General features: G+C 37.1%; 2 protein-coding genes across 3 annotated transcripts; both read left to right on the top strand.

Annotated features, from left to right (window-relative positions):
- Positions 1 to 1,407: 1,407 nt before the first annotated feature.
- LOC108673543 (voltage-dependent anion-selective channel protein 2) lies at positions 1,408 to 11,502 on the top strand. 2 transcript variants are annotated; one of them, XM_018161401.2, is made up of 4 exons: positions 1,408 to 1,475; positions 1,661 to 1,743; positions 4,338 to 4,552; positions 10,479 to 11,502. In XM_018161401.2, exons 3-4 carry the CDS (start codon positions 4,354 to 4,356, stop codon positions 11,126 to 11,128), a joined length of 849 nt encoding a protein of 282 aa, XP_018016890.1. In that variant the 5' UTR covers positions 1,408 to 1,475; positions 1,661 to 1,743; positions 4,338 to 4,353; the 3' UTR covers positions 11,129 to 11,502. The 2 variants fall into 2 exon arrangements, with proteins under 2 accessions (XP_018016890.1, XP_018016882.1); XM_018161393.2 differs by having other exon boundaries at positions 1,411 to 1,475; positions 1,607 to 1,743.
- Positions 6,376 to 9,747, top strand: LOC108673532. The gene has a single exon (XM_018161382.2). The coding sequence runs from the start codon at positions 6,526 to 6,528 to the stop codon at positions 8,422 to 8,424; it is 1,899 nt and encodes a 632-aa protein (XP_018016871.1). The 5' UTR covers positions 6,376 to 6,525; the 3' UTR covers positions 8,425 to 9,747.
- Positions 11,503 to 14,365: the final 2,863 nt, after the last annotated feature.

The following is a 14,365-nucleotide window of genomic DNA, read 5'->3' on the forward strand; positions in this document are numbered from 1 at the left end:
TTACTCCTTTCCTTTTTCGTCAGATTGCGAGTTTACTGGTTGTTATCACTGGAATAATTTTATTCGCTTATTTATTTTATTTATTTATTTTATTATTTTTTATATTCCCGTTGCACAATTTAAATTACATAAGATTAAGAATATGTGCATCTTTAAAATGGCTTTAATTTTATATGAATCTAGTCATATGGGTGTTACAACGACCAAAACGTCTGCTGTGTTTTGATAACGAATGGTTGATCATAAGTTCGTTAGTATAATCGGTTCTTCTATCAATATTAATGAAGAAAGGCAAGGTGCACAGCCGGCGATCCACGTGTCAGAAAAAATTTTCGCTGTAAGATATCTTGAATTTTTACTTCCGTCAACATACCTCATTGAAATTGAAATAATACATGGATAGGAAGCGTGTCTGATGCGTTCTTTCAATTATTGAGCTACCGTACAGCAGAACTTGTGTCCATGCCACCAGCCTAGAGCTGAATACTCATGAAGGAAACAGGAAAATTTTCCATTCCGATGCAAAGTCACGCCCAGCAGGTTCGGTTGCACTCGCCTAAAAACGACGCACTTGATTTGACGCAGCTTACTGAAAAAAGGTCTCTGCATAGTAGGCTAATTATGATCATTTGTAAACATCATCATTCCCACGTTTTCCCACGTTGAGTCTGCTAACAAAAAATAAATGGTACAAGTTAATTTATTTTATTTATTAAGAAGTGATCTTAATATTTTATGATTGTGATCGTAAATAATTATGAGCTTTACTACTTTGATACTTTGTATAGGCTTTCAACACCTATTTACTTTCATAACCTGCCGTAGAGCGTAATGAATTGATTAATATCGCTAATAACATCAATTTTTACGTCACCTTCTTCCTGAATCTTTAATGATGAATATTTTGATAATTATTATCACCACTAAATTTAAAAGCTATCAGCACTTATTCGAAGGAATACAATAAAAAATGAATCATCCATACAGCACGGGGTCCGAGACGTTTACAAATGATCGTTGCTCGCACAGCGGGAAATCATTTGTTCGATTCACTAAACGGAATGGGTTAATCACCATTGGCGAAATTTTAATCTGATAGCTTGAAAAAAATCCGTCCATTGACTCTTACAGAAAGAAACACAATTCATATTTACAAATGAATAGTTTCTAAAAATTTTTCTTCTTATTTATGATTTAGCCTTTAAAGTCGCCAGCAAAGGTATCCGCAGTAAGAACTAGTTCGGAATATATAAGATTTTACTGCCAATAAAAATCTATATAATACGCAATTTTGTCTTTTACTCATAAATTTGAATTTATCGGATGAAAATACGTATTTTTCAATGCAATTATATACAAAAAACTCACATTTAAAAATTCGATTCATGCGCACCGCCAATGTCTAATAATTGCTCGATTGTTCGCCATCGCCGGCCGAGCCTCGTGCCTCGTACACTTCTGCTTCGCCTGATTACGTAAATATTATCATTAATGTGCCTTATTTGACCTGATGTGGCATTAGAAGAATTTATTTTTGCTTCATATTCATACATTTTTTATTATATAAGCAATATTTGAAAAAGTGTTGTATTTTGATCCCATTTAGGTCCTTTGACATCGCCAGTCGCCCAGCTCGATCACTGTTCCGTCTCGTGAGCAGATAGGACCGCTCAGATTGTGTGGAAGTGGTGCAGACAACAGCCGGCGAGTTACGCGCTGCTTAATTATACTCCCAAAACTCTGGTGAGTTCAAAATCATCCTATTTATGTTATGAATGATTATTTTGTTGTCAAAGACTTTCAGAATTACTTGAGGTGTCAATTTAATGAACACTCATTCATATATACTAGAAAAAAAAAATTGACGGCTTTTTCTGTACTTGGTGCCAGTGGCTTATTCGTGACTTGACACTAAGTTTAAAAACGGTGTACACAATTGAATTTTCTGCTGCCTGAGTTATACCTATAAATTCATTTTCCACGTCAAAATCGATAGGATGATGATTAATCACAAATTGTTTTGTTTTTTGATGAATATATTATATATACCTACTACTACAGTACTACTATGTTAGGTCTACTTCGTAGGTAGCCTTAGTACGGTAGTACCTACTGTAGTGAGTGTAGTAGGCCTAGTACCTAGTAGTATAGCACTATTATTATTGCCACTATAGCCTATGTTCCTACCTACCTTACCTAGACTCTAGTGATGGTAGTAGCTAGTAGCTAGCTATAGTACTGGCAAATCAAATCAATGACACAAGTTAGGACTTAGGCCTACCACTTCATTCACTTGATAGATTGATCTTTTGAAAGACTGAAAATTTTTATAAATAGATTATCTCATTTTATAATGGAGACTATGCTATGCATGTCAATGGAAGAACTTCAAAAAAAGTGAAAAAAAACACCACCATATTAATTATAATTATAAAATCTACTGTCAGTGTCACCTACATTTTATGAATAGGTAACTTATTAGCCTACTAGTTATTAGCGGGTAATTAGCCTACTCCCATAATCACATTAAAGATTGAACTCCTTCAAAATATGAAAAAGTCTACACATTCTCCTTCCTGTTGTTATGCCTTACTTTAATGTACCCAATTTCACCCATTCTTATAGCTTTTTCCCAATTTATTCAGTGAAATCTGAAAAAGGCCTATTTTTTCCATGTGATTTTGAAAATCAGTCCCATTACAATTGTTTTTACCTGCAATTTTAGCAAACTTCTCAATATGCCAAATCAGACTCAAAGTAGGCACAATTTTGGAGGGCTGGCATTGGCAAAAATGTGCCATTTTTCTCAATTTATATAGAAGAAATAAGGCAAAGACCCTGGACGTATAAAACATGCATTGATTTTTATTTTTTTCACTTCCCAAGTTGAACTCGGCTGTTTTTTTTTCATTTTGGCCTTTGTATTTGTTATTCCAGTCTTCAAAAACAAACAAATGCACAGACTTTGATATTTATTTAAGATAATGGTGGAGTTCATGTTGCAAAAACATTTTTTGATTTGAGGCTCCAAAAGTAAGATAGCTTTCGACTCTGACTGCCGCCTGTCATGGCTTGAAAAGTAGATATTTTCTACACCAGTACACCTCTTTGCTACTACTCCGAACTTTCTGCCTTACTAAAAAATTATTTTATATTGATCAGATTTTAGGAAAAATTCTTTGAAGCTGTACAAATTTTATAATTATTTTCTAAATTTTGTTAGAGTTGTTCTTATTGCTCACTCGTGACTTGAATTGTGGAAGGCCTGGAAAATACCTCTTTTTGGAATCATGACAAGAGTCTTTATCCATCATGCATTTTTGGTGCATCAATATCTATACCAGATAAATTATCTCCTGCTATATTGGTAAATTCTGGGTGGAATTCAAGAGGCTAGAATATGAACAGGTACACATATTATTTCAAATCTGAAAATGTGGGACTAGACAATAATTTAAAACTTGGGTAATATTTTTTGAACAGAGCAAGTTAGCAGGCTACATTGATTATATTTGAATCAACATTTCAACAATTCCACCTTGTTGGTAATCCATCTGCAAGATTGAAAATGAAATTGAAATTTTCCCAAAATTACATGACTTAGAAGCTGTTGTGTTTTACTGAGTGCTATAAAGCAGGATTCTTTCTATCAATGGTATCATGAATTATGAAGGTGACTTGCATATCATTGATGGTATATGAGATTGCTTGTGGAGATGGTTCTAACAGCAATGCCAAGTCCCAAGCATATAAACAATTTCTGTGAGGTGATAAAAAATTACAAGTTGTAGCTTTGATCCTTGTTCAACTGCTTTCATTAATAAGCAGCAAGTCTAATGTGGGATCTGGTGATGGTTTACTTGTGTGTCATTTACTGTAGGTATGCTAATTGTTGTATTATATTGTATACTTGTCCATGGAACTGATGTTGTACTGAATTCAAGCCTTCAATTTTCATGATTATATATATATAGATTTTTTAGAAAATGAAAAATTTTGTTTATGAATCTTGTGTGAATGATATGAAGCATGTATAACCAAAGTAAAACTGCTATGGTTATTGGTCTTCATTTTGCTATATTACCTGAGTTGCATCTAGTAAAATAAAATAAATTTATTGTGAATTTTTTATTAAGGTTAAAAAGTTGTGTACAGGCACTTTACTATGGCAATAAAGAAAGTTGTCAGTGAGCTGAAGACAGTTCCTCCAAATCACTCATTTCATCACTTCAACAATATTGCTTTCAGAGATGTCTATTTGCTTAAAACTTTTTTTGTTCTTTCATACTCTTTTGCACTTTATAGCTATCAGTTGACATCAGATTTCTTTCTTTCAGATCCTTTTAGTGCACAATGAGTCCCCCCACATACGGTGATCTGGGCAAGCAGGCTCGTGATGTTTTTGGCAAGGGCTACCACTTTGGTGTGCTGAAGTTGGAGTGCAAGACTAAGAGTGATGCTGGTGTTGAAGTTGTTGCTGGTGGCAGCAATGCCATTGAGACCGGCAAAGTTGCTGGAAACCTTGAAACCAAGTACAAAATTAAAGAACATGGTAAGTGTTCACTGGTGCAATCTTAGTGTCGTTGTTAATTTATTATGTAGGTATATTGAATAATGAGCTATTATTTGTGATCATGTTGTACAGGGAAAGTAGTATTGATATGGAAAGATATTTTAATTATGATTGGGTAATCTTGGATGAAAAAAGGAACTAAGCATTTTAAAATTGTTACCAAAACACAAGCTTTTCACTACTGTATTAGCTCAAAAAGTTTCAATCTTGTATAGCTAGTTTATTTTAGCTAAACAGGGAAATAATGCTTTGTAAGAAAACTTTTGTTTTATAATTTATCTAACTATAAATTACAATAGGCAAAAAAGATCAACGCAACAGTTTAAAATGATGTTGAAAATATTGTATAGATATGTCCTAGATAAGAGGATTAAAGATAGTATTAGGAATATAGGTCTAAAAGAATTAAGATTACATATTTTCTCATTAGGACAACCCGACATGGAAATTGTAAGAGTTCCTACTTTGGACATTCCATCCAACAAATGACAATACTGAATGAATTACATACAATTCAAGGTACCTTTCCTGTTTTTAAACTTTTTTGGGAGTTGTGTGTTACATTCTCATCAAACTTCTTCAGTTTGTTGCTAGTCAGCTATGCTGCTTAATTCAAGTACCTAATTTTGATCATGGCAGGCAAAATGTGAAGAATTGTCACTAACTGTAACCAACAGCACTGATAGTGTTCATTAATTTTTGGATGTTGAAGTTGATGTGCCCTCATCTGTGCATTGTTTCTTGTCAGAACAAGCAAAATGCATCGGAAGGCACCTTGAAAATTTTTTCATCAGAATAATTTGTCCTGTAATGTATTCTCAATCATTTTATAATTCTATGAAAAAAGTTGCTTGGGAATGTTGTTAGTTCTTCAATAATTGCCCAGTTCAGTTCTTCAATAATTACCCTTGCCAGGAAGTCAACTTTGGCCAGAGTGTAGCAATAAAGGTGACTCAAGCTCAGTGCTGAGAACTGTTGTGATTTCCATGGTGGTATTGAACACTGAATGAAAGAATTTAGTTGGTGTCGGAAGTTAGTTAGTTCTGACAGGTTAGTTAGTTCCAACACCTACTAGTTTGGTGTTGGAATCTATGTACAAATTTCTAAAAAAAAAAATGTTTGTTGCCGAGATCTGTTTTTTGTTAACTTCATACCCACATTAATTTTTAATATATGTAAACATTTAGTTAATTTTTGAAGTACGGTACTTTTTCTACCCAAGTTATAAATTAGTACCATGATTTGTTCACTTTTTTCAGCCCATGCCCCAGATACAGCATATTAATGACCTGTTCATTCTTTTATAATATTCTGTTCATCCATTAACATAACATTTTATCCTAATATTATTATTATTTTTTAAAGTTACATCTTGGGTGATCCTGTAACAACAATATCACAGCCATCTATGGTCTATCACCAAACATTTTTGCCTTACATAATTCTTGCTTCATGACAAGTTATTGCACCTTGTTTTTGCTTTCTACTTATGGCATATGAAAATATAGAATATTTTATGTGATGGTTTAACACAAGCTCTAACACAATATTGCAACCATATGTTTTATTATGCCGTAAATGAGCCTCTAAGTTATAAATAATTCATTTCATATTTCCACATTAAAAAAGATTTCAATATTGTGTTCTGAATCTTCAACATCTGTGAAATAGTATATCAAAGATTTATTGTGTATTAATTAAAGGCCGATGTTATTTCCAGCGATTTAATTCATTTGATTTTTTTCTACTAATCCGTTACGTAGCTGTGTCTAGTTTTTTTTTGTTATATCTACTTGCCACTCTTTTTCAAAAAATTGTTTGGCTTGAAGAGATTTGCTACACCAGTCTCTGTTTGTGGACTAACATCACCCTTCCCTTTTTTGGGTGCACCTTTAGGTACTAAGTCCATCAATTCTTTGAAGCGGAAGAAGACCCAATACCATGACGACCGCATGGAGAAAGCCATCCGACTCATCATAGATGAGAAGGTTTCTGTGAGCGAAGTGAGCAAGCGCTTTAGTATTCCACGATCAACGCTGCGCACGCGACTGCGTAGTAATGATCCTTTGGTTGTCAAAAAACCTGGAATGGCCACTGCCTTGACTCAAGATGAGGAAAGCGAAATCTGCGAGTGGATGATCAGGATGTCTAAAATGGGTCATCCGAAAGCCTGGAAAACGCTTGCTTATGCTGTCAAGGATGTATTGGATAAGATGGGCCGCAGAAACGTGTTCAAAAACAATAATACTCCCACATCTGGCTGGTTACAAGCTTTCAAGAGAAGGCACCCCATAATCAAAGGCATCAAGACGCGCGAAGGGGGAATTTCCAAAAGCAAGGCTACCAAGGAAGACGTAAAAGCCTGGTTCAAGGGACTCCGAGAAAACTTGACAAAAGAAAACCTTGACCCTAACGTTTTTATGCAGCCCGTCAATGGGTCCCGAATATTCTATGCTGAAGAAATGCGCATTTTGCTCCATGGAGAAGATCGCCTCTCCAAGCTCTTGGTGAGAAAAGAAAGTTCAGGAGCAAAGAAAATGATCAGCGCAATGGCGTGCATGAACGCGTCAGGAGGTTTCCTAAAACCCTTACTGGTATTCAATGGCAAACGTCCTCCAGTTTGGCAAGAGCATCCTGATCTTAATCCTGCAACTTTTGACGCTGGTTTTAGTCCTACCGGCCGCATGGAAGAGAATGTGTTCTTTTACTGGATGCAGCTGTTCATTCATCAAATACGAGACATGCCTCTGCAGAAGCCCATTCTATTGCTGCTGTATTACAACACCGCTGACGTCACTATAGCCACGCTCGAGATGGCCAAAGAAGCCGGTATAATTCTACACATGCTGCCACCGCGCTCGTCTCATATTTTGCAGCCGATGGACAACGCCTGTTTTAAGCCCCTAAAAGAAGCATTTCGGGAAAGCATAGACTATTACGGACCTCGTTACGGGCCTTCCATTAACGTGAAACTCTTTCCTCTCGTGTTTATGCGCGCATGGTGCCGATCCACTAAACGGGAAGATGTGTTATCAGCTTTCCACAGCGCAGGTCTCTTGCCTCTGGACGAAAATGCCGTCATCACTAAGAAAATGCTTCAGGCTTCTGCTGGTCCTCAGGTTATCAAAGTGAAAATTTCTCACTCTCCTCATCACCTCATGCAGATGAATCATATGCCCTCCAATAACCCTTACAACAACATGGTGGTGATTCCTAACGCTCCTGAAAATAACTCCATGCACTTGTACCAACCTACAGAACACTGCGCACAACCCGACTTTGGCAGGTTCAATCAACAGCAACTGACGCATCCGCCGCCGCCGCCACAACAAACTAATATTATGCAAAATCAACCGACACAGCATAATCAACAGCCACAACAACAAGCAGTGCCGCAGCAACCATCGCCCCAAATACAGACGTCACAACACCAACCGCAGCCTGATCAGAAATGTCCCACCGTAACTGCCGTTGCTGCTCCTAGCGGTGGCCCGTGTTCCAAAGACTTCATCAGCGGATTGGAAGCGGCCATGGACTTCGTAGTACAGAATTTTATACCAGAGATTGTGCGTCCTATTTATGCCGAGTGGCTAACTGAAGGCAAGTCATGTACGCCTGATCCCATGTTTTATGTCTGGCGCGGCCTGCAAGACCTCATTGGGCAGACCAAGTCCAGGTCTCAACAACAAGGAGCCCCGCATCCTCAATCGCATCATCATAACCTGCCAGGACCTCCTCAACAGCAGGCTTCAGTTCCGCAGCAGCATACGCTTATGGAAATTCCCAATGCTCTAGATTTCGTGGAAACGAGTTCATTACCACTGGAGCAGACGTTCGAAGGATGTAGTTAGGAATATCAAAATGATGGTAGCCGATAGGGCCCCTATTCCATCCTAGTGCCCCATTTTACTTTGTATATAGTTTTGTAACGGTTAATACCCTCTTTGGAAAGAGTTTCCAGGCGCGTGTCAGCGCTGGGTAGATAGCCAGTGAGGTTGCACGCTGACATAGGCATAACACCTGAACAACTCACATAGTCCATGGGATCAGATAGTTTTCAGGTCTGATGCAAGGTTTCTGTTATTTAGGAAGGATTACCTGCAATTTTTGTCCTCTCGTGCAAGCGACGTGTTCCTTTCAATTTCTTGGTTTTTGTTGTTTTTTTTTTGCTCCTTCCCTAAACGTCCTATGAAACGTTAGAGCTGTTTCTCTTTTACCACCTTTTGTACCCTGTCCTTTCGTTGGTGTCGAAATATGTATAATGTGATGAATTGCTTAGGGCAAGCTTTCCAGCTTCGTTGGTGATGGATAGTTGATGACTTGCGAGTAGAGTGAGCTTTATAGCCCAAGTGCTAAGAAGCCTCTGTGCACACAGCTAATAAAATTTAGGCGATGAAGATGGTAGGTTGTACCTGCTTATTTATTACTCAACTCATTCTCAAGCGACATTAGCTCAATCTCACTCAACACTTTCTGCATGGATGAATAAAAGAACTATTTTCCATTCACGTTTCATTAACGAGTTCTTATGCCGATAAGCGTATTATTAGAATCTAAAAACACTACTAGCCTAATGTCATTTTCACATCTTGGGCATTAACACCTGTAATACTCTTTTTTTTTTCTCTTTCTGGTTATCATTAAAAAAACGTTCAATGGAACGTAGACACATTCATATAATTGAACTAAGATGTATTTTTAATAATTTTAGGGTGTCATGTTGGTGACCCTTTGGTGCCATTCTGTTAGCAAGTTAAGAGTAGAGATATATTTTGGGGCATTTTCGAAGGCACAAGTAACGCCTCGCATACTTTCTTTAGGCAAGAGTTATGCACTTTTTCTGACCATCTCACAATTGTTCTGCAATTCAAATTCATCATAGCATGAATCATATAGCTGTTTCTCTGTTTGCCTCTATATATAGCTCTCGATCGTTCGATTACACACGTGTCGAGCTAACAGCTTCGCAATTACTCTCAATATGCGTTTCTCTGATTGATTCGCCTTTGATGTAATAACCAGGTCTGACTTTGTTATCTTGTTACCCGAATCAGCTGTTTCGCGGATTAATGTATGTTGTAAATTTGTCCAAGACGCTTGCAACAGTGGTTTCGAATCGAGCGTACTATTGTTGCGTTGGTTCCATATCCACTGTTGAATAAACACGAATCGATTACGTTGTTTCGCTCCCTTGATTAGTATTCCTTACTAATTCGTTTGACGAATTGAAAGCTTGTATTCTTTTTTCGAAAATGAAGCAATTAATCAGGCGATAGTCAACCATGCTTCGGCAATGTTCCTCCTGAAGAAGTTTATACCGTTGATTCTGCTGAAACGCTACTCTACCTCAATTCGATCTTTTCCTATCATGAAAGCTAAGGGGAAGAACAGTTTGAACTAACTTCTAAACCATTGCGGAATTAAAATAATGGTCATTTTAGAACTCAATAGTTAATCGTTATTAAATAGAAAATTTTAGCTCATGTTCATCTTATGAACTATGCTCCCTGTATTGCTGCGATTTTTTTATTGTTACCATGTTAGTTCCACATCTGAATGAGTGAACTGAGTTTCTGTCAAGTGGTGCTGTTCTCTCGTGTTAGCTGTGTAGAACCAGATTCCTTACTCGTCGGTAGCCCGTATTGCAACGCTCATTTTTAAAGGTGATACTGTAGTCTGACTTTTTTTCCCCTACTCCATTCTGTTATTTTTTCTCGTTTGATCTAATTGTAATTTCGTGTAAGTTGTCTGTGCATCAGGGCGGTCTTATTTAATGATCTTTTCAGAATTACTCGCTTTTCACATTTTCATTGATTGAAAAATTTTAATTTAGACGGACGTTCTCTTCACTTGCTTTCTAAAAATAAAATCTCCTCGGTTTCTAATAGTAATCTATTGTTCTCAGGGCTTACGTTCACCGAGAAGTGGAACACTGACAACACCTTGAACACTGAACTGGCCCTTGAAGACAAAGTTTCAAAGGGGCTAAAGCTGGTGCTGAACTCTACCTTCGTGCCCCAGAGCGGCAAGAAGAGCGCTGCCCTGAAGTCCACCTACAAGGCTGACGCCATCACCATTAATCTGGACTCCACTTTGGACCTGGGCGGTCCGCTCGTGAATGGCGCTGCGGTTGCCTACTATAAGAACTGGCTTCTCGGCTACCAAATGGCATTTGACACGGCCAAGTCGAAGCTCACGAAGAACAACTTTGCCGTGGGCTTTACTAGCAATGACTTTATTCTTCACACATACGCAAACGATGGCGCTGAATTCGGCGGATCGCTCTACCATAAAATCAGCCGCGACTTGGAAGGCGCCGTTGATCTCGGCTGGTCGGCCAACTCGAACACCACGCGTTTCTCGATCGGCTGCAAGTACGCCTTGGACAAAGATGCATCCGTTCGGGCGAAGGTGAATAATAACTCACAAGTTGGCTTGGGCTACCAGCAGCGCCTCAGAGACGGAGTTACTCTCACGCTCTCCACGCTCATTGATGGCAAGAATTTCAACCAAGGCGGTCACAAAATTGGTCTTGCGCTTGACCTTGAAGCTTGAGAATTGGGCTCTGCCATACCTGTTGTTCTCAGTGACTCGGTTTTGTGATGCTTCCTCTTATATGAATTCAATTTAAATAACAATTTAGTAAAATTAGTGTTTGATCGTGTTCAATAACTACTTCGTCTTTGATTGCGATTCATCTAGTCGGCATTACGGATTTGCACGTACTGTTTCTTGGCAATTGTTTATTTCATTCCCCATCTCGTTATTTTGAGAGTTTCTTTGTAATATACCCGTCGTTGCACAGAGGATGTACATTACGATTACTTGTATTTCAATTATGAATTCTACTAAGGTTGTCGATTTTAGTGCAGCTCGGGTGAGGTGCGTAGAGCAGCTTCTTGCTAACGTCTCATTAAAATTGGAATGTTGAACTATTTAATTTGCCTTTGTGATATCAATATACGAGCCATATTGAAATAATTAGAGAAAAACTGCACCAGTGTTGATATCAACTTCGATAGAACTCCCCCTGGTAAGCGAATGAAAAATCTTGCCAATGAAACGACCTATTAGTGAAAGACTATGTGTCGCCTCCCTAGACAAACTGATGTTACGAAATGATCGATTTCGTAATTTATGGCAGAATTTTAAAATCATGTTAGGACTTTCTTCGTTTTTTTTCATAAAACTTATTTTAGGCCAAAATACATTTTTGCCTTATTGAAGGTGGGAAATTTCAGTTGGTTTGAAACTTGAGAGCATTCTTTCCAATCGTCACAGCCTGAGCTCGTTATGATAATCTCGCGGTAAATTTTATGAGACTCGACATTGCTTGAAAAAGATGATCACTGGAATTTTAGAATCTGGAGTCACGTCGTGGTTATTAAGCAAATCAATAATTGAAGAGAATCAAATGATTAAAGGAAGACACGTTCAAATATTTTCTAGAAAATACTAAACTTTCATTTGGCTCACGTTTCAAAATCTAAAATAAAAATTTTGCCACTTGTGAGTTAAAAAAAAGCAAATTTAAATTATTGATCAAACTTTTTGCTACCAGTTATGCAATGCGTTTGAATTTTCAGGTGCAGGCATGGCAATATCACATGATATTATCGTGGATAGATACGTGCCCTCCGAACAACCCTTATATTTAACTATGATAAATATGCATAAAATTTATCAAACTTGGAGATTGAATGATATTATTTTACAATCTGTCTTGCGTTGACTCCTAATTTCATCGCACGACCAGACTAAAAACTGCTTGATTCTCTTCACAACCTCTGAGCGCAACCTTTTTAGATAAGTAGGCATAGAAAATTTTCTCTGAAAGTATAATCATCAAATTATTTGATGGCTGACTACGTTGTTTTGGGAATTAGTGTATTTCAACTTTCTAAACTTTGTGAAAGTTAGGAGAAAAAAATAAAGAAAACCTCCGTTTATCAACTTGCTACTGATACATACAACCATTAATGGTTTTATTCAACTTATACTTATTATCTTAAGAACATCCGATGTGATAACGATTGTGACCACAGTGAGTGAATGAAGCTTCCCGGTTTGTGAAAGCTCGCACCGGGCCATCAGCCAGAATCAGTGATGACATAGAACGTGTGTTGGTGGGTACTTACTGTCGTACCTCCTAGTCTCCTACATTTGCAGGGTTTTGAAATGGGTCATGGGATGTCTAATCAGACGACTATTCGGCCCGAGAATTTTCCAGGGTTCAATTGTTGTAGGCCATTTCTTTCTACGAACATGATGCAAACCATTGCAATACAAATGACTAACAGAAGTCATTTGTGTGTTGCAATTAAAAAAATTTTTTTATCAGTTATTCATATTTATTACTTCTGCTTGAATGAGTGTCATTTCACCTCTTAATTTCAGGATCTTTATCCTATTTCTGTTTAATTGGATTTTTCAATGCTCACACTGTTTCTTAATTGTTTCTATTGAAGCGAGAATTTTTATCTCTGTCGATAATTTCATGGATTTTAGTGATTACAGTTATTAGAAATTTCTCATCCGGCAGTTAAAAACTTATTCGTGTTCCGATTTTTTTTTTATTTATGCATTTCAAAAAAACCCGTGAACAATTTTTTAGCTTATAAATTGTTCTCCTTTACTATCGACAATCTAACATTTGTTTCATGTTATATTAATAAATCCAAGCTTTCGTATCCTCATTCATGATTATATTACAAGCCAAATACGCTACTAAACATATTCATATGGAGATTAAGCTGAAAAACTTGAATAAAAAACTAATGTGAAGTGTTTAGTATCAGCTTTTGTTTTAAGTGATATTGGAAATTTAAAAATTGTACATCACACGACAGTATGATGCTTGCCTAAGTTAATATCATTATTTTAATATTTTGTAGTGTTAATTTATCAATAGAATTAAACTCGTATTCTTGACTTAAAATTGTAGATGACTGTGCCCTCATCAATCATGCAAAATTTTAGAAAGCAACTTTCCTTTTGTTGCTTCTAATTTATTAGTTTTTCCTCTCCTAGCCTCATCAGGTGCACATGAAAGTTTTTTGGAAAAGACTATATTACGAGTGTGCAAATTATGATTGAAAATGCAGCGTGCAAATTATGATTGAAAATGCAGCGGATATGTGTAGATGACGGAAAAAATTGTACCTGCCTAATGAAAACACCCTAAATTCCCTGAAAGAAGAATGAAGTTTTCCGGGACATAGTTTTAGGTTATTTAAAATACCCAACTCCAACATGGGCAACATTTTGACTGAAATTCCCATCGGCCTTCTGGGAACGATTATGAGTACCGTGATCCGATTTGTTGGGGACAACGCTTTGACTTTATTCCAAACCCACATTGGAGGAGCTACTCGCATCGTCACAACATCATTGCAAACTTTAACTCCGCCGCCAACCACGATTTTCGACACGGGAGTCGGCATTGCCTACGCATTGCTTGGAGTGTTCACTGCGTTGCGAGGCGTTGTGTCCGGAGTCTTCAATTTCTCCCTTTCTTTGTATGAATTCGGCTTTTTTGATATACTGGCGGGGTTTGTAGGAATTTTTCCTGGACTCCTTGGAAAATAAACAGGTCTTGTTTCCATACGTTCACTAGTGAATGAAAAAATAAAGTTTCAAATATACGCAAGAAATCTGTTTTATTATTCGAATACCTTAAGCCAAAATTATGAATAAATTTCTCGTACTTGATTTCTCATTTAAAATTATTGCCAGTTTGCTTGTAATTAACATGCACTCAAAAGCAATGGTTAAAAACAACTAAATGGCATC

Source organism: Hyalella azteca, unplaced genomic scaffold (assembly GCF_000764305.2).
Source record: "Hyalella azteca isolate HAZT.00-mixed unplaced genomic scaffold, Hazt_2.0.2 contig15593, whole genome shotgun sequence".
Taxonomy (NCBI): Eukaryota; Metazoa; Arthropoda; class Malacostraca; order Amphipoda; family Hyalellidae; genus Hyalella; species Hyalella azteca.

What these genes read in the sequence shown, in the direction of transcription:
- LOC108673543 (XM_018161401.2), top strand. Translation starts at nt 4,354, where the DNA reads ATGAGTCCCCCCACATACGGTGATCTGGGCAAGCAGGCTCGTGATGTT. An exon ending in GTACAAAATTAAAGAACATG is followed by an intron (nt 4,553 to 10,478) that starts GTAAGTGTTCAC and finishes TATTGTTCTCAG; the next exon opens with GGCTTACGTTCACCGAGAAG.
- LOC108673532 (XM_018161382.2), top strand. Translation starts at nt 6,526, where the DNA reads ATGGAGAAAGCCATCCGACTCATCATAGATGAGAAGGTTTCTGTGAGC.